This window comes from Carassius gibelio, chromosome B5, assembly GCF_023724105.1.
Source record: "Carassius gibelio isolate Cgi1373 ecotype wild population from Czech Republic chromosome B5, carGib1.2-hapl.c, whole genome shotgun sequence".
NCBI lineage: Eukaryota > Metazoa > Chordata > Actinopteri > Cypriniformes > Cyprinidae > Carassius > Carassius gibelio.
The window spans coordinates 29019232-29037727 of NC_068400.1; the positions used below are offsets into that span (position 1 = coordinate 29019232).

At 39.4% G+C, this 18496-nt stretch overlaps 1 protein-coding gene across 5 annotated transcripts in view; it reads right to left on the minus strand.

Moving 5' to 3' along the window:
- Window positions 1–250: 250 nt before the first annotated feature.
- LOC127957939 (rho-related BTB domain-containing protein 2) overlaps window positions 251–18496 on the minus strand; it is a 46641-nt gene continuing 28395 nt past the window's right edge. For all 5 annotated transcript variants that reach the window (XM_052556661.1, XM_052556659.1, XM_052556660.1 and 2 more), the window contains 8 exons: window positions 16785–16970; window positions 15308–16109; window positions 14964–15183; window positions 13892–14010; window positions 6633–6783; window positions 6127–6215; window positions 5811–5916; window positions 251–5286 (listed from right to left, as the gene is read on the minus strand). In XM_052556661.1, coding sequence (XP_052412621.1) covers window positions 5105–5286; window positions 5811–5916; window positions 6127–6215; window positions 6633–6783; window positions 13892–14010; window positions 14964–15183; window positions 15308–16109; window positions 16785–16970 — 1855 coding nt within the window. In that variant the 3' untranslated portion in view covers window positions 251–5104. The remainder of the gene's footprint in view (window positions 5287–5810; window positions 5917–6126; window positions 6216–6632; window positions 6784–13891; window positions 14011–14963; window positions 15184–15307; window positions 16110–16784; window positions 16971–18496) is intronic.

Genomic DNA, 18496 nt, shown 5'->3' on the forward strand with positions numbered 1-18496 from the left:
TCAAACAGAAGCAACACGTAGAATTAAACATGAAATTTTAAAGTAGAAAGACTTTTGTTTTAATTGCATATTATACAGCCAATATTTATTTACAACTTTGAAAAATAATTTTTACAGTGTATCTGAGAACAGTTACTGTATACTCTTTCATGTGCATTTTAAATGATTATTATATAAAAATGTGTTAATTTAACCATTTTAATGATCAATAATTAACATTTCATAGCAAATAAAAACACACACAAATAAATGAGTTCAGTTAAGTTTTTATTAAAAGCCAAGCAAACATTAAAATACTGAAACAGATAACCTTTTTCCAACCCCTTTTTTGCTCCATTTTGTACAAATCACAGTTGTTAAAAAATATTACAAACGATTCAATAAAACTTTTTTTTTCTTTTTTCTTTTTGCAACAGCAGCAAAACATTCTGATTTTGTATTTTAAAAGCCCTTAGTAGTGTGTATGGTGTATATGGTGTGTGTGTGTGTGTGTGTGTGTGTGCTTTTTCTGGTTCAGAACAAGAACAATAATTACAGAACAGGTATCAGAAACAATAATCAAACTAAGAAGTTAAAAGAAAACCACAAAGTGCAAAACAGCTTTAAATAGTCACAGATTTGAAAGAGGAAGAGAGGTCAGCGGTAGGGTCAACGGTCAGAGACACCTACCTCACCTCAAGAAGACAAAAAATGGCAAGGACAACTCACCACAAGTGGAAAGAGGGACAGCGTCTGCCAAAGGGCATACATTTGCTTTACTATAATTGACAGATGTTGTTCAGTAATACGGCCCTTTTCTTTCATGGAGATGAAGAAGCACATAAAGGAAGTTGGTTTGAAAGCCCCTCTGTTGAAACACAGAAACTAACATGGGCTTGAAGTGGACTCTGCCTATGACCTGAGGTCAGATTGTTAATTATACAAGCAGTAAGATGTGGTTAACCTTTCCAGTTTATTACAAATGTTGAATGTTTTTATAAAATAATTAAAAATCACCACAATAAATGCTCTCTGGCATTAGTATTTTGCAACAACAACAAAAAAGAGGGGGGGGGGAGGGGCACCTAAACCAAAGTCATGTTCCAAAATAAAATGTTGTGTAACATATCTCCTGTCATATACCAATTTATATTACCCTTAGCCTTGTAAAAACTGTAGAGGGTGCCAGTGTGCCTCTGGCGCGGTTAATGTGCATGTGTTTACATTCACTCTCATCCAAACGCTTATAGTCACTGTTCACCACAAGCACAGGTTTCCACTCAACACAGCACTATCAGAGAGGGATGAAAACATCAAAAATGTTAGGGGGGAAAGCATAAAAATATTTCACATCATCACTCAAAGAACAGAGGGTAATGCTACATGCTGGCCACAGACATGCAGAAGGAGCAATAGTGGTCTGATGGCTGTCAGCTAAAGCTTGTGGTGTTGTGTGTGTGTGTGTGTGTACGTGTTAGTGCACTACAATTACCTTGATCAAAACTAAAGGCAGTGACCTCTTTTCAGAATTGTTTTTTTTTTCGTTATTTTTTAATTAAAGGCACGGTAACACAACAATAGACCACAATTCTCAAGTGCTCTCACATTTCTTTTAAACTAGTGGGATTCTAATGCTGAACTGTTATTAAATAAATAGAACTACAACCACAATGTGTCAATAATAATGTACATGACAAACATATAGTATAACATTAAGTATCTTTAAGGGTTTTGGATGGATTTTTTAAAAGTTGTAATAAGGGCTCCGATTTTTTTATTTATTCAATAACATGATGAAAGTGCATGATAATTCCTCAGTAATGAAAGCTACTGTTATTCATAATTACATACAAGTTAGCGCATCGCCCATTCCCATGCACATCTTACCTGTAAACATGCACCGATAAATACTTTACAATTTGTTAAATTGACAGAATCTCATTTGTATCAAATTTTAAGCTAAAGTGCATATTTAGCAAGCAGTTATTGTCTTTCCTGTTGTTAGACACTGTCTGAATCAATCTCTCAATTTAAAGCAATTGTTCACCTAAATATGAACATTTTTTCATCATTTACTCACCCTGATGTCATTTCAAACTTGTATGACCTTTTCTGTGGAACATAAGAATGTTTTGTCCATACAATAAAGTTGATTTTAATGCCTTTGACTTCATGGATACCACACACTTCTTTTGTGTTCTTCAGAAGCAATAAATTCACATAAAACATGTTGAAACAACATGAGGGTGAGCAAATGACAGAATACGCATTTAGGGTGAACCATCCTTTTAATGACTAATAATACACCTTTCTAATACTGTTTATTTGAAATCTACTACACCACCTAATTTCAACAGAAAACTCATCACATGTCCTTGAAGTCAATGAAGGCATATTCGATTAAAGCAGAAGGTACAAAGATTTGAGCAATCGACATAAAAGGCTTACAGTAAGTATGAGGGATTTTTTGTTTTTACGCAAGCACAAAATACGCAGGGCCATAAGGAGCACCGTTTTAATGGAAGAAACCATTCCATGCTACAAAATGTTTTAAAAAGCCGTAGTTTAGAAACAGTCAATGCCATGCACATCAAAGGCAGACCAACTCTAAAATAAAAGTGCAAAAGCAAATAGTCAAAGAACAAAAAGTGCTAACAAGCCCAACAACGCTTTCCATCCCAACAAGCAGGTTGATGTTTGAAGTGTTCTTGAATTGTTCTTATTTAACTCCAAGGGGCAGACAGGAGAGCTGCGATCAAGTACAGAATTTATCACAGAGCCAGTCTGCAAATACACAGTAAGGTCTTACATTCATAATTTTACTAATTATTAAGCCTTTAGGCATAGTGTGGCATCTATAAACATTCATTTATTTGTCTGCCCCTATAAATAAAGCGTCTTAGTGGGATGAACCTACAAAAGTGCCCCTTTGGGTGAAGATGGTAGCATACAGCCATACAGCGTCTGCTCTATGTTTCCCTTTTATTTTTCATTTATTTATTATTTTGTGTGCAGATCGGCCTGTCTGAGCACATGGGCTCTGCGTGTCTATTTTTGTAGCTGTTGATGATTTCAGCTCGTCTGGTGTGAAAAGCAGTGTGCAGCCTCGAGGAAGCGAAATCAGAAAGCCAGAAATAGAAATGGAAAAGATGGAAATAGGCATGGAAAACTTAAAATGTCTCCAATTTCTCACTCACCTCCAAAGTAGCTATTCAAAACACTTTTGTTAAAAGGCACGAAACGGGCAAAACAAACATGCTTCACCGAGAAATACTTGAATGTAGGAGAGGGAAAGTGTAACAATGGTCATAGGCACTCATGTTTTCAGATGGAAGGCAGTCGAGATAGCAAACGGATGCTAACAACACTTCACAGCGCATGCATGTCTGAAAGAGAAACCAAACCGAAACTGGCTGTTAGCGTATCACTGTCAATTTAACCACAAAACCTGCTTCAAAGCGTGAAATCGAAAGCTTTTCGTTTAAGAAAGGATACGCTTTTGATTTACAGCTTATGTTGGGATATTCTGTTATTAAGATTGTCAAAACAGGTAAACTCGTGTAAAGAGGCGGTCACACTACACTTTTATTGCATATATATGCATGCAAATGTTGGATACTAGAAAAACAACATTCAACGTTTGGTGAACTCTGACCTGCAAACTTGTGTGACCAATTGAAGATCATTGTGTCATAGCTTGACAGCTTAGTGGAATTAAAGACACAACATAGTGTGACATCACATCACAACTGTTGCACAAAGTCTAGTGTAACCGCCCCTTAAAATATATAATGGGTGAAAGGTTGAACGTTGTGACATTTAGCCGGTTAATCCTGAGCACCGATTGTATCTGCGTATGTAAAGTGCAAAGTGAAGCATCACATTGCAACGTATCAAACACTACAGGAAGTGGATCCATAGTTTCTCCCTCAGTTTGGCTAACTGCAGAGGTAGAGGAGCAGAGGAGTAATAGAGGGGAGTGGCGAAGGAATACTAAACATTGCAATCTACTTTTTGGTTTGCCAATATCTCAGATTGAAGTAGTGCTACAAAAACAAGTGCATTTCACAAGGATTTGAAGATCTGAAACAAACAAATGAGGAGCTAATACTTTCGAAAGCAGGGTAAACTCAGAAGGCAAGGACGCCCCCCAGTGGTGGAGGTGAAAGGCAAGCAAGTCGAGGAGCTTGCTAGTGGTCATATCACAAAGCTCAATCTACAGAACGTCACATAACAGCCGTGACTGTTAATACTGTCCTGGCAGTGGTAAAATAGCCCTAATTCTGTAGTTTACTTGCTGTCAACTTTTTGTTTCTGCAGATTTTGGTAAGGCGTTTGTGTTTGAATGAGTTGTCTGTGTGTCTGTCTGTCTTTGGTGCTGGCCTTGAGTTTTTTAGTGAGTGACAGACCTGAACTACACACCCCTTCTGTTCTACCACACGAGCAAAATTTAGTAACAGGGTAAGCAATCTAAAAAAAAAAAGAGTTCTTCAGTAGGCAACACGATTGGTATTCAGAGCCAATATGGGGCAATGGAAGATCCAAAATGGAGAACTGTTTTTAGTGAGAATACAGGCAAGGGCAATAGCCCCTTTATCTGAACAATTTATTTTATATATATCCCTGCCACCATTTTAGTTGCTATTTGTATTCAAAGCTAAGCTATGTTTCAGCTTGTAGGCATTGAACATGATGGTTTTCCCAGAGCGCCAGCGCTCAGACGGGGTGCTGGTGTGAGTGCGTGTGTGGTCTTGTATAATAATAACAGTCTTAAGAGGCGAAAGCAGGTCACTGCAATGATGCCATTCCCTATGTGATGCTGCGGCGAGACCTGTTGCATTCACACAGTAGAACATGTAGCATTGAGAGTGAGAAAGATTCAGCCTTTCTCTGAGCCGTCTCCCATTTAATGACACATATGCTTCGAGCTCTCGTGGCGGGCAGCCGGCTAAGGCCCAAAGCGGGAGGGAAGGTTAAAGCTCAGAGGCAAAGAAGACCCAGACTCGCTTCCAGCAGTCGGGATGGATGCACAGAAACAGGGCTCCCCAGGCTTGGCTACATGCCTCTGGACTGAGATGAGGGAGAGGGGTACAGAGGGTTTGAATGGATGGATGGACACAGACCCTCAGGAAATGTGGGGTGCTGAGGAGGATGGATGTCTCCAGAAACACCAGCCCCGTTTGGTGTGCTGCTTGCGTAAGATCTCCTCCTCACGCTCTCGCTCTTTTTGAGAACGAAGGTAGCGGTCTTCCTCCTTCAGGAACCAAACAGGGGGCCAGCGGTGCTTCTCAAAGTGTTTCTGGTTTTCTGGAAGAACAAAAGGGCAGGATGAAGGAAATACAGTGGAAAAATCCTCAGTATTTGTATCTTGCTTTTTCACCTAAAGATAAATATTGGTACAGTAAAAAATGTTAATGTGTTTGAAAGTCTCTCATGCTCACCAAGGCTGAATTTATTTGATCGAAAAATTCAGTAAAATCAGTAATGGTGAAGTTTTATCACAATTTAAAATATTAGTTTTCTATTCTGTTTTTAGATTTTTAAATGTAATTAATTCCTGTCACGGCAAATCTGATTTTCACCATTAACATTATCAAATGAAATATTATCAACTTTGAAATCAGTTGCGGTGCTCAATATTCTTCTACTCCATAGAAAATTGAAAAGAAGAGCATTTATTCAAAATAAAAAGCTATTCTAACATTAACATCTAACATTAATGTTTTTGCTGTCACTTCTGATCAATTAAGTGCATCTTTGCTAAATTTATCTAATTTATACATAATATACATCTAATAAATAAATGAACAAAAGCACTTCTTGCTCCTTACCCGGAGACATCGTCTTCATATCTTTAGGGAATTTTCGACAAACGCTATTGTAGTTGGTGCAGATGTGATGCAGACACCAGGCAGAGAGCTGCTTGGCATTGTGGAACTACAGCAGACAGAAAAGCAGAGTTGGCACAGCGTGATTTCTCTCAATGAGGCTCATTTGAAAAGCAAAGACTGTTCCTCCTTTGAACTAGAATAAAGTAGGCTATGAATGAATGGTAATTCTGTAATGTGCGCCATTGGTTATATTGCCACTTCATTAGTCAGTGCATTCTATTAAAGGCTTCGTTTGCTTCATCTTTATTAATGTTACCTGAGCCATCTCCAGATAGGCCAGCACATGGCCATCAATGTCCACCCCTTTAACGGACAACTGCAACAGCTCCTCAACGGCATGTTGCTCTGTAGACCATGACAAAACACCACACAACAAGTGTTAATATGTCAGCCATGAGGCTTAATGGTTAACAACTTGCAAAATACTCCATGACAACAAGATGTTCAACAGTGAAAGATTTCTCACCTTCACAAATGTATTTTTAGATAATATTTAGCTGTAGATAACATTTATTTTTGTTTATTTCTTTTGACAGTTAGCACCATGTCTAGTAGCTTTGATGAGTTTAAATGCAATCATCTGCAATATTAACCAACATTTGGCTCACAAATGACACCTTTGCAAATTCATGCTGAAAGTGTAAGATCTCAGATTATTTTCCTTTCCGGGCCCATTAACCACAGAATTGTACAGTGTTTTTTTTTTTTTTTCAAGGTATGCTGTCTGCCTTTGGGTAAATATAGAGCCATTATTAAACCTACCTGTAAGAGCTACAAGGTGGGGAAGACAGAGGCGGTTGGCTAGTATTATAAGGTCCATTGGCTCCAGTTCAGGACAAGGTGTTAACACACCACAGTACAAAAACTCCAGAACGGCTCTCATGCAGGCACAACTGGTGTTGGGGACAGAGACCTAAAAAGAGAAACAGAGAAAGAAAAATACATGGCGGTTAGCAACAAAACCGCCTAAATATTTCAAGTTTACAGTTATTAACAAAAGCCCACGTTGAGAAAAGTTTGTGTGAACAGATTTCATAACCCGTGCTGAGGAATGTTTATTCATAGCCCATCTCCAGGACATGGAAACTCGAGAGGCAGATTGATCCAGGGATGAAACAATCTGCTCGGCACCTCTTCCCTATTGAGACCTGCATGGTCCTGGCCACCGTGTTGACATGGCAGGACCCAAAGTGCCCAAGGAAGCAGTTAGAAAGGGATGCAAGTGTCCAAAAAGGCCCGTGGAGGAAGGCGCTCGAGAGAGTGATAGCAGGGCGAGAGCAGTGGCCACCACAAGGGGTCTTTCATCCTTCAAGAGATTAAAGCTCTGTTTGAAACCGTTGACAGTCTCAGCTTAAAGCGGTGGAAAAATAACTCTGTGGGCTTGTCGCTACGGGAAACCTGGCCTCTGCATAAACAAGAGCCAACAAGCCAGCCTACAGGAGAGACTGTCATCATATAACAGTGAACACAGAATATGCTTTACAGAAAACATCCAATATACTGATATGGGAAATTCTGTCACCACCAGAACATATTCAAAACAACCACAGTTTATTTATGGTGTTTATAACCTCTTAACTTAAAAAAAATACTGTCTTAATAAACAGATGTACATTATTTTAGTATAAGGCCACATTATCTTTCAAAAGTTTGTGGTCAATGAGATTTTTTTTAAAAGAAAAGACACATTAAGTTGATCAAAACTGACAGTGAAGACAGATTCATTATGGCAAATAATATTCTATTTTGCTCTTTCTTAACTGCCTGTTGATCAACGAATCCTGATTTCAAGCATTGATAATAAAAAGAAATGTTTCTTATGCAGCAAATCAGTATTTTAGAATGATTTCTGAATGATGCTGAAAACTCAAGCTTTGCCATCACAGAAATAAATTGTTTTCAAATATATTAAAACAGTTAAAATATAGTTATTTTCAACTGTAATAATATTTCCTAGTTTTGTAGGCACCATGATATAAAATCTTACTGATACCCAAACTTGTAAACATTAGTGAATTTCACAAATACAGTGTAATCCACTTTAATCATCTTTCACAGAAAGTTACAATTGTTGTGCCACTGTAATGTCATGGTGAATTTAAGAGCATGCATGCAATGTGAGGTCCCTGGAGGCCACATGAGATAATCTGCCCACGTCCAAGACCGTTCATAACCAAAATCACATAAACCCAAGCTTAAAGGTAGAAGAGCTGTTGTTTTGACTCTGCTTTGGCTGGAAAGTGGAGAGCAAACAAAGGATTTAGGGGTGAGCTTTTACCAGGGACAAAAAGAGGAAAGTGCAGCAGAGTATGTGGATCAACCCATGGCAACCTTCTCCTCATGCCTTTCGCCATGCTCAGACTAAGCAATTTCTCCTCTGTGAATTAGGACAGGATGCAGTGGATTTAGTTGCCTCTAGTATTACCCTGTTTAAGGACTGAACACTTACAGGGTGCAGATGCTTATAGCAACCTGGAAACCACCAGCACTAGCATCTTGTGAAGGGTTTTTTTCCAATCACAGGCAGACATCTTTATAATGCTTTGAATAATATTGATCACATACATCCAATTTAGGAATGACTAGACAGTTACACTTACCCTAAACTGCACCGACCTTCTGCTTCTTGCTTAGTGAGTGCGGTAAACTCATCTTAGACGCATCAAACCAAGAACCTATCACAACAGAATCTGTACTGCTTCTGACACACAACGACCGCAAGCTGACACAGATTCTATAGGTCAGAGACGGTACATTGCGGGGTGGCAAGATGACGCTCAGCAGTACTTCTGAAGCCTAGCGGTGCCCTTCACCTGTCTGTCTCAAAGCCAATTAACAGAATGTCAGGGTGAATATGACCGTTCATTATGGCTAAAGGGCAGACTTAAAAGACGCAGAGGGGACACAGTAGGCAACTTCCTATTAAAACCTAAAGATAACAATAGTGCTGTGAGCGAAGGGAAATTTTGTCTCAGACTTTTAAGCACAAGCAAACAAATCAAAAAACATCAACTTCTAGATTTAGCAGAAGTAAAATAAAAAGTAAATATATATACTGCAAATATAAGACTTTTTAATATGCATGCAACAGTTTGGAATTCTTTAAGAAATGTTTAATTTTTAAGAAATTATTTCTTTTTTCATACTGATCTGCACTGATAAATGGCAGAGCAGCATCTAACACCACTGAGGTGTCAGTATTGAGAACAGCAACGCTTATGCTAGCTGGAGAACTACTGATTGCACCATTAAATGTAATCTTTAACAAACTGCAAAATTAATGTAATTTTTCATAATGAACTTGATACCTAAATTCACTAGTTTTAAGTGTTTTATTTTTAATTGACCGGAATTTCAATAAAATGTTGATTTTAATATGCTGTGTTAGTTTGTTGTTTTTTAGAAGAGGAAGAAGTGAGAAAAAAACAATGAAACTACCTTGAGAAGAAAATGGGGTCAAGACCCAAGGTAATGTGTGCTACAGAGGAAGTGGTCACCGATCAAAAGCAACCAGACTCTTTCTCATCAACTAACAAGTTACTGCAGTGCACACCACAACCACAGTCTCCGCCTCCATCATCTCCATTTTCACTTCATCTTTGTCTCGCAGGAAAAATGTGACAGCTTCTCACATTTGAGCTTCCGTTCAGTCTTGTGCTAATCACACTCAGAAGTATGATGTTGCTGAAAGGAATTCTGACACCTGAGCATCTCCAGTATGTTCAGATACTTCCTGCCTTAAAAAGCAGCATGTTCAAAACAACAGAGATAGACCAGCAAGACTTACTGAAGAGTGTACTCACATTGAGCTTCATGCAATGTAAACGTTCAGCATAAAAAGACCTATAAATAACATTCAGATACAGGAGCGGTGTAGATGTTGTATGGATTTTTAAAGTCATCTTTAGTAATAAGTATGTCCTGCCTAACCTCAAAAGCCTTGAGAGATATTTCTGCACAGGACTAGAATAGTAAAGCTTACATGTGGTAGATCAATCAAGGACAACTCTTGACTTTGTGCGTCACAAACTGAAGTGACAATAATGTGCAGAGATAGAAAAGAAACATTTGGGTACATACTCTGAAAAATTCACTTATGGTGATCGACCAGCTTTACTCAGCTGAATGACACTTTATAAATATTTGCCACCCTGAGGTCTTGCAAGGGCTTTATATCTGGTTATACAACACCTTCTGTGCTGACTGCTGCACAGACAGTGACAAGTGCTCGCTCTATTCACAACCTAAAAATAGTACAAATGTTCACTACAACCAGTCGCTACAGTGCCTGCTGTGCCAGACTTGAGGAGCAGCTCTTTGTCTTGCATCATTACGTATGAAATCAGGCTCGGTTTTTTAACGTTTACAAGGCCCAATGAACATTTCTAAAATGATTGCTGCTCAGGTTCCAAGAAAGAGGCACCAGAAGGACAATTTTAAGTGGCTTGGTTAGAATACAAAAGAGTTCAAAAAGAAAAAAGGAACTTGGTTACTATGAGTCAATAACCAAACAACCCAATTTCTCCCTCCTTGTGAACTCTTTTTCTAATGATATTTCTACTGAAAACACACAAAAACTTCTTGCATTAAGTAAGCTATGTGCACAAGAGACAAAAAAATAAATAAAAATAAATAAAAAGTAACACCACCTCAAAGATAGTTACTGTACTAATACCAAAATAGATATTAAAGGGATACTCCACCCAAAAATAAATGATCTCTCATTTCCTAAACCTGATGTATATGACTTTCTTTCTTCAAGTGAACACATAATATTTTGAAAATAATCCTTGTGTCCATATACGTCACTTTGAGTCCATATAACACTCGTGAATAAGAGCCTCAAACAAAGCTGCCACTTAAAATGGCCAACTGTCATATGAACGTTCGTTTGATGTATACATCAGCACACTGTGAAGCGTGATGCAAGAGCACGGTAAAATGTATAAAAGTACTGACAATCCTCTGCGCTTCCACGCTGTTTGGTATGTATTAGTATTTTTCTGAAACAAAACTCTAGCAAGCTTCAGAAGACATTGATTTATCAACTGGGGTCTTATGGACTACTGTCATGTTTGTTTTGTGTGGTTTGTGAAGTGCCAGTTTTGAAGGTCCCAGCAACTTGCATGAGGGTAAGAGAATTTAAAATCAATCATTGTAACGCTATTATGCTCCTAAAATTCAATGCTTGACCAAAGAGCATGCCAAGCTTGTCAAAGCAGAACTAAGTTTACTTGTCTCTGGCCACCTTGTGTTAATCTCTATGTGAAATACTCTCTCAGCCGATGCTGTCAGAATAGAAAAGCAGCCAGCATCCTATTTCCCACATCAGTTTGTTCTTGTGCTGAAAATCTAGCTCCCAGAAATGCTTGTAATGTTATACAGGGTGATCCTGTTCACCAGCAGGCCTGGACACCTATAACTCTCGGCCTCTGGTGTTGGTCAGCTTGGTCCCGAGTTCCTGCCCTTAAGGAGCTTGTCTTTCTAGAACTTGAGCTGACAGCCGGTAGCCCAAGGAAATCAGAGAGCGAGCACGGGATAGACCCGGATAGAGTTGTGTACAGCGAAACCTTACCTTTGACACCTGACTTAATAGTTCTGGATGAAAAATACATGAGCTAAATTTATGCCAAGAAGTAACTGTGATGTGTTAGAATAATTTCCATAAAAAACGAAGTGTAGAAGCGTAAATCAAACCAAAAACCATGTGGAATGGATGTCATGTGGTTTTAGTTAAATACAACTTTGAGACCAAAAATCTATGAAAGTTTCACACCAAAACCTACTTCACATGTTCACATGACATTGCTGAGGAAATGACTGGAGGAAGTGCCAACAAACCTCATGTCACTATAAATTTAGCAATGCACTGAAACACACACAAATAGAGCACGGGCCACCACACTCGGCCACGTCACTCCACTTTTTTAACAAAGATGTGAGCGTGTTTTGGAATGAACGCATGCATAATCTACAGATACCATATCGTTATATCAACTCTTGTCAAAAGCAAAATTACATGACAATGAAATAAGCATAATACAGACTGAAAATAATCACCTGATCTAACTCGACCAGAAAAATGTAAAACTATACTGTATATTAATATAACTCTAACATGATGTAAAAACTAGACCATATCCTAAATTTGGTCTACAACCTTAAAGTGGGGGTGAAATGCTCGTTTTCACTCAATATCCTGTTAATCTTGAGTACCTATAGAGTAGTACTGCATCCTTCATAACTCCAAAAAGTATTTAGTTTTATTATATTCATAAGAGAAAGATAGTCTGTACCGATTTTTCCCGGAAAAACACGACCGACTGGAGGCGTGACGTGTGGGCGGAGCTAAAGAATCACGAACGCCAGTAGGCTTTTGCGTTGAGAGCGTTTGGAAGCTGTGACATTACCCAGAGCCGTTGAAAAACATATTTAACGGCTCTGACATTACCTTGAGGAAAAAACCATCATCCAAAATAAACCATGGCTAACAGTCAGATTCAGCCATTTATTTTTGAATCAGAATCAGATCCCGAGGCTGAAACTGAACGAGAGCAGCAGCAGCAACGACTCGCTCCGAGCGGGGATTGAACCCGGGTCTCGGCATGGGAGGGGACGCACTAACAAGGAGGCAGAGATATTTTAAACAGTTTTACTCACCGCCTGCGGTTCCAACACACGATCGTGACCCTTTTTCGTTGGGATTGCATCATCCTTAAGAAATAAACGATACGCAAATCCATCGTCAAACTGGGCCTTGTTTGTAAAACAAGCATTTTCGAAATGCAGGGAACAAACAAAAACACTTGCACAACTCCGTTGATGCTCTGTAAAAAATTAACTCCATCCACTGGTCCCTTAATGCTGTTTTTTCTTTGGTATTCTGTGCAGGGTTGTCTTGCCCTGGCAACCAAAAACACTCCTTTTGTGACATTTCGCGACGCTCTCGCTCTGATCAGTGAATGTCTGTGCTCAGCCTCACAGTGCTCTGCTATACGGGAGCGCGCGCTCTTCCGGCAGACGTGCCCTAAGGACCCATATAAGGAAATTCCGCTCCATCTAACGTCACACAGAGCCATACTCGAAAAAAACTTTACGAAACTTGTGACAAACCAGAAGGAGTATTTTTGGAACAGAAATACTCCTTCAAACGTACAACTTAATTTTTGAAACTTTGTCCATGTTTAGCATGGGAATCCAACTCTTTAACAGTGTAAAAAACTCAGTATGCATGAAATAGCATTTCACCCCCCCTTTAATCACTGCAAATAAATCTTTCTAGACCCCTTCTAGCTTGCCTCTCTTTAATATGGGAGCACAGACACAATGCAGGGCGGTTAATTCATTCATATGGATGAGATGGTCTCCTGTCGCAGCTGCATCAATGTGGGTCAGCCTGTCATAGAGGTGGCCTAGTTTTAACTACCTGTGCCACTTTTTTAGTGGGATCTGTCAAAGCTCCAGGGTAGGAAGGATCAAGGTGACTGAGATGAATAGTACTTTGTATTAGTACTTTGTGGCTCCATAAAAAAAGTTTCGGTGAAACTTTTAGAAATGTGTTGAGCCTAAATCCAACCCATATGACGTAGACCACTGATGTTAAAAATACTGGTACTTTGGTATCTAGTCAATGCTTAGAGAATAGAACCAACAGAAAGATGCTTGATTTGAAAGTTGCCTTTATGCATATGCTTTGTTTTACATGTACATTTATGCATTTAGCAGACGCTTTTTCATCCAAAGTGACTTACAGTGCATTCAGGATATAATTTTATAAAAAAATGTACTAGTATGAGTGTTCCCTTGGAATTGAACCCACAATCTTTTGAGCTGCTAACACAATGCTCTAGCCACAGGAACACAGTTTTAGTCTGCAAATTCTTCTTGTTACAAATTAGTTTTTTTTTTTTCATCTGTCAGTGCAGTAACACAAAATGTATATATACTGTGTATGTGTATGTATATATAGCGTAGATATTGCCATGCTCTTGCTTTAAAGAATCTCTAAAATCTCTGCATACCTCTTCAATGTAACTCTCCATGAAGGATCCACGAAACATGGCTGCCATCCAATCACAGCTTGAGATGAGCAGTGGCTTGTGGGCTGGCAGATACCCGTCGTCCAGTCGAAACACCACATCTAAAACCGGGAGGAAAAGAGCACACATCTCGGCGTGTGTCACAGAGTCGAGGCTACAGAGGGGGAGACAGGTGGACGGACCAACACAGAGACAGACGAAGAGACAGATAGACACATAGACCAATAATAAATAGACAGATTGACAAGGCTAAGGATAAGAAGACAGAAAATGTGAAGGGAAGGCCAGACTGGGACCATATAGTGGGCAAATATATTTTAGCAGCAAAATCTTTAGGGACTGACATGGATGACTCCACAAGTTCACTGTGGCTCACTATGTTAAAAAATATGATGTGGTACAGGTTGTTTAGCAGTATGCTGTGGGTATCAGGGGGGCATGATGGAAAAAAAACACCTAATTCAAGTCAGTGAAGATTTTTACTCTAAGGGGGGGAGAAAATAAATCCCTAATGATTCAGTTTATAAACTTCTGCATACCCATAGGGATTGTACAAGTAGTCTTCAGGCCACAATGGAGATGAAAAACGTTCTGGTTTTCAAACATGAGAGAAGCACCTTCATGGTTGGGCAATGAGGTCATGACAGTTGCAGAGGATGCAATGAAGTAAACAGGTGTAGGTGGAGAATATAGGGGTGTTGAAAAAGATTAATTATGAAAAACATGCACACAAGACGTGACATCAACAGAGTAAGCGACACAGAAAACACAAAGCAGAAAAGCAAACACGTCCACAATATGCAAATATTCACTGACAGCAATGAAGGGATATTTTAAAGCACTCCACTGGGCATTTCCTTAAAAACAACAAAAGGACTGAATGAAGGCACTGTTCTAGAGTATGAACTATTCTATTTCAATTCCACCGAATTGTGGAATTGAAAATAGAACTTGTATGCATTGTGTTCTGGCTATTAGATAGATCCTATATTAATGCTTCTTCACATAGATATATATAATACATAATGTTTGATCCTGATTTCAGATTGCCTACCAGCAAAGGTGCCCTTGCTCAGGCACTCTTTGATGCGGTTGGCACGACGCACATGGAAGGCTTTGGTGATCTCTTGGTTCATGAAGCTCTCACGGTTCAGGACGTTGGCCACCATCATACGGAGGTCGAAGACCTCCAGAAGCTCGGCGATGGTGGCCACATGCATCAGATCCCCACGTGTCTCATCCAGGTGACCCGTATATAAGTACTGCAGCACTGCCTGAAAAAGCAAAGTTAACAAGGATAACAGACAATTTGACACTGTCACTGAAACTTTTTAGATATATCGACTGAGAATCTTATTAAACATGCTATCGATTGTGTCACCTAAGTTTGTTCTTTACCTGGAAAGGCCCCTTCTGAATGAGATCATCCATTGAAACTACTGTCATGAGTCTCGGACAACCTGTCACAGGGTCCTCCACCATCTCCAAGTATACCCCCAAGAAACCACGCCCCCATCCCAAAAGAGCACGGCCTGATCCCAGAGGTCCTATAGAGTGCTGGTCCCTGGCAGGCAGAGCGTTATCGCTCTGTGAAGTCCTCAGTGAGCCTTGCTGCAACATGAGCAGCCTATCTGAACCCCTTGTGCCTCCTTCACTCTCCTTATCAATGTCCAGGCTCTTGGTACGCCCAGCCTGCTCTTTGGCTCCTCTACGGCTTTGCTCCTCTTCCTCGCTCCCCTCTGAGCTCTCCTCACCCTCCAGCTCCATCCCTGCCTCTCCAAGATCCATGGTGAAAAGGTCATAGAACTTTGAGCAGGAAGTGGCCAGGAACACCTTGTGGGCAAAGACACGAGTGGCCCCGGCCTGGAGGAGAAACAGGACGTCTCCACACAACGGTTGGCAGAAAAGAGAGTCCGGACCTTCTCCATCAATGGGAGGAGGATCAGGGATGCCTACGACAGGTCGTGGTGGTCTGGGAGGAAGAAAGGGAGCCTGAAGGAGGGGACGCTGAACCTTCTTTAGATGGGACTTCCAGAACTGAAGGTGGCGTCGAGAGATGAGTGCAGCACGGATAGCATTGTCAAAAACATCCTTTACACCGAACTGAGCGACGATGCTTGTTTCATAGTATGGAATGCCAAGTTCCTTGGCGACCTCATGGCCTCGTTCTGGGGGAAGAATGTCTGTGGGTTTGATGGGTCTAATAGGGGAGAGTTGAAAAAGAACAAATCAATTCTTACTGACCCCAAATTTGAACGATGGTGTAAAATATATCTTATTCTTTTTCATTTTTTACTATTTATAATACATAATCAGATTTGTATTCTATGTAAATGTATCCATTTAGACAATCTAAATTATATTACAAAACTGATTTATAGATATATGTTGAATTATATTAGGGCCAATATTTTTAATTAAAGGGATGCCATAATAGCGACAGACTATGAATTTAGATCGGCCTAAGTTATGAAGAATAGCAAAGATGTTTAAAACAGAAAGAACATCTTTTTACAAATACTGCCATGAATTTCAATAATTATTTAACAAACTACAAAAAAGCAGCAACATCATGCATTTCACTGGGAGACTTGTTCTAACACTGAGGGTCTATATTGAACATTTCACTTCAAAATAAAAATGTTTGTTCACAGAAATTCATTTAAATTTATATATGTCCTCAAATCCATTATTAACAATAAACACAGAAAACTTCTAACAGCCAAAATAAATGACACTTACAGAACTGACTACAAACGTAAAAACACAATAATAATACAATGACTCTCACAAAACGGAAGCCCCTGAAAACTTTACATGCTGAAGTTTAATAACACAATATGTGCTACGAGTGGGTGTAGGATGTGGTCCGTACTTGGCCAGAGGCCGGCGAGCCCTGTTAACAGCGTCCAGATCAGCATAGCGCAGGTCCAGCTGGCAGCCCACCAGGATGATCGGGGTGCGGGGGCAGAAATGCTTAATCTCAGGGAACCACATGGTGCGGACATGGCGCAGGGAGTTTGGATTGGCCAAAGAGAAGCACAGCACTACCACATCTGATCTAAACACACAAAGAGAAAGAAATCGGTTTATTTTAAGAGAATACATCCGAACAAATCATGTAATAGGCAGGAAATTGGCAAACCCTGGACATTAATCATCCTACACAGAGTGGACAGTGAATCACTGTTCTTGGAATAAAAACTGTGAAATGCAACAAATAATCATAATCAGTCTTTTGTGAAATGAAAACCGTGGTAAGACCATTTTCCAAGCGGCATGAACAAACTTCATAAAGAAACAGTGAGTGAGCGAGCAGCCAAATAAAGTAAGGATTGATAGATTGTGTGTATTAATGCATGTGTGCTCTTCCAGTGAATGTGTGAGCGCACAAGGTGTTGAGCAAGTCATTAAAGCATCTAGTCTGACTGAATAACCAGCGTTGGTCTAATAACAGCGAGTTGTCTGAGCTGCACTCACAAGCTCATCATGTGAGACCAACATACACAAGGATGACTAATGGAGCACCGCACTGTGGTTGAAATGCAAACAGACCTGGTCTAGAAGATATCTTTTTTACAGTTATGCATTTACACTGGAAAGTGCTCATGTGCATGTTTAGATATGATATGACAGCCAATGTTTCTCAGACAACGTTTCTAAGATATTTTCTAAAGTTATAATCTTTTTAGAAAATAATTATTGATTAATAAAGTTAAAATCTAGAGTTACTTTCTAAAAAAAAGTTGTTTAATTATTGGCAAACACCTCATGTGTGATGATTAAACAAGGGAATTTCCTGAAAACATGAAATTACAGAAGTGGTCAAAAACATGTTTACTTACTTTGGAAATACTTGATATTTTTCCATGTATGGTATAAGTAATCTTAAAGATTGCTAAATGCATCTACTTTCGGAAGGCCAAATAAAGTGCTTTTGCTTTCTCCTAGATACACACAGCATCTCACTGACATGGCTGCTTCAACACTAACTGCGGTTACTGAAGCCACGCCTTCTTTCTTTGTGTGGACATTTGGGCGGCATTATGCAAATATTTCCATATAGTGATGTAGATATGTGGGGGGGGGGGGTGTTTGAATGAGCCGTTTTAATGAGCCGTTTTAGTGGGGGCGTGTCAGAGTCTTAACTTTGATAAAGAATATCTCTTTGGATTTGAGACTTTTAGTATTTGCAACTTTACAGATCTTCTTTATACACCAAGAGAGAAAGACACTCCAAAGAGAAAGGAAAAATTTAATTGCACCATATGACCCCTTTAAAACGATATCTTTATTGTTATAGTTATCATGTTTAATTTGAATAAGCCTTAAGAAAAAAAATAGACTAAAACACAGACTAACACATCTGCAGATCTATCCACAACCATTCACCATCTCTCAGTGAATAACAACTGCTTGTGCTGTAGAAGCAATTGTTGAGGGTCATAAAGGACTGTGTTATGTAATCAGTATGTGTGGTGTTCTGTAGTGATATGTAGAGCATGTCTAAGTTCAAACTCCTGACTACGTGTCTGCTTGACTACACTAGTGTAAATACTCTCTTGATCACAGACATATATTTAAATA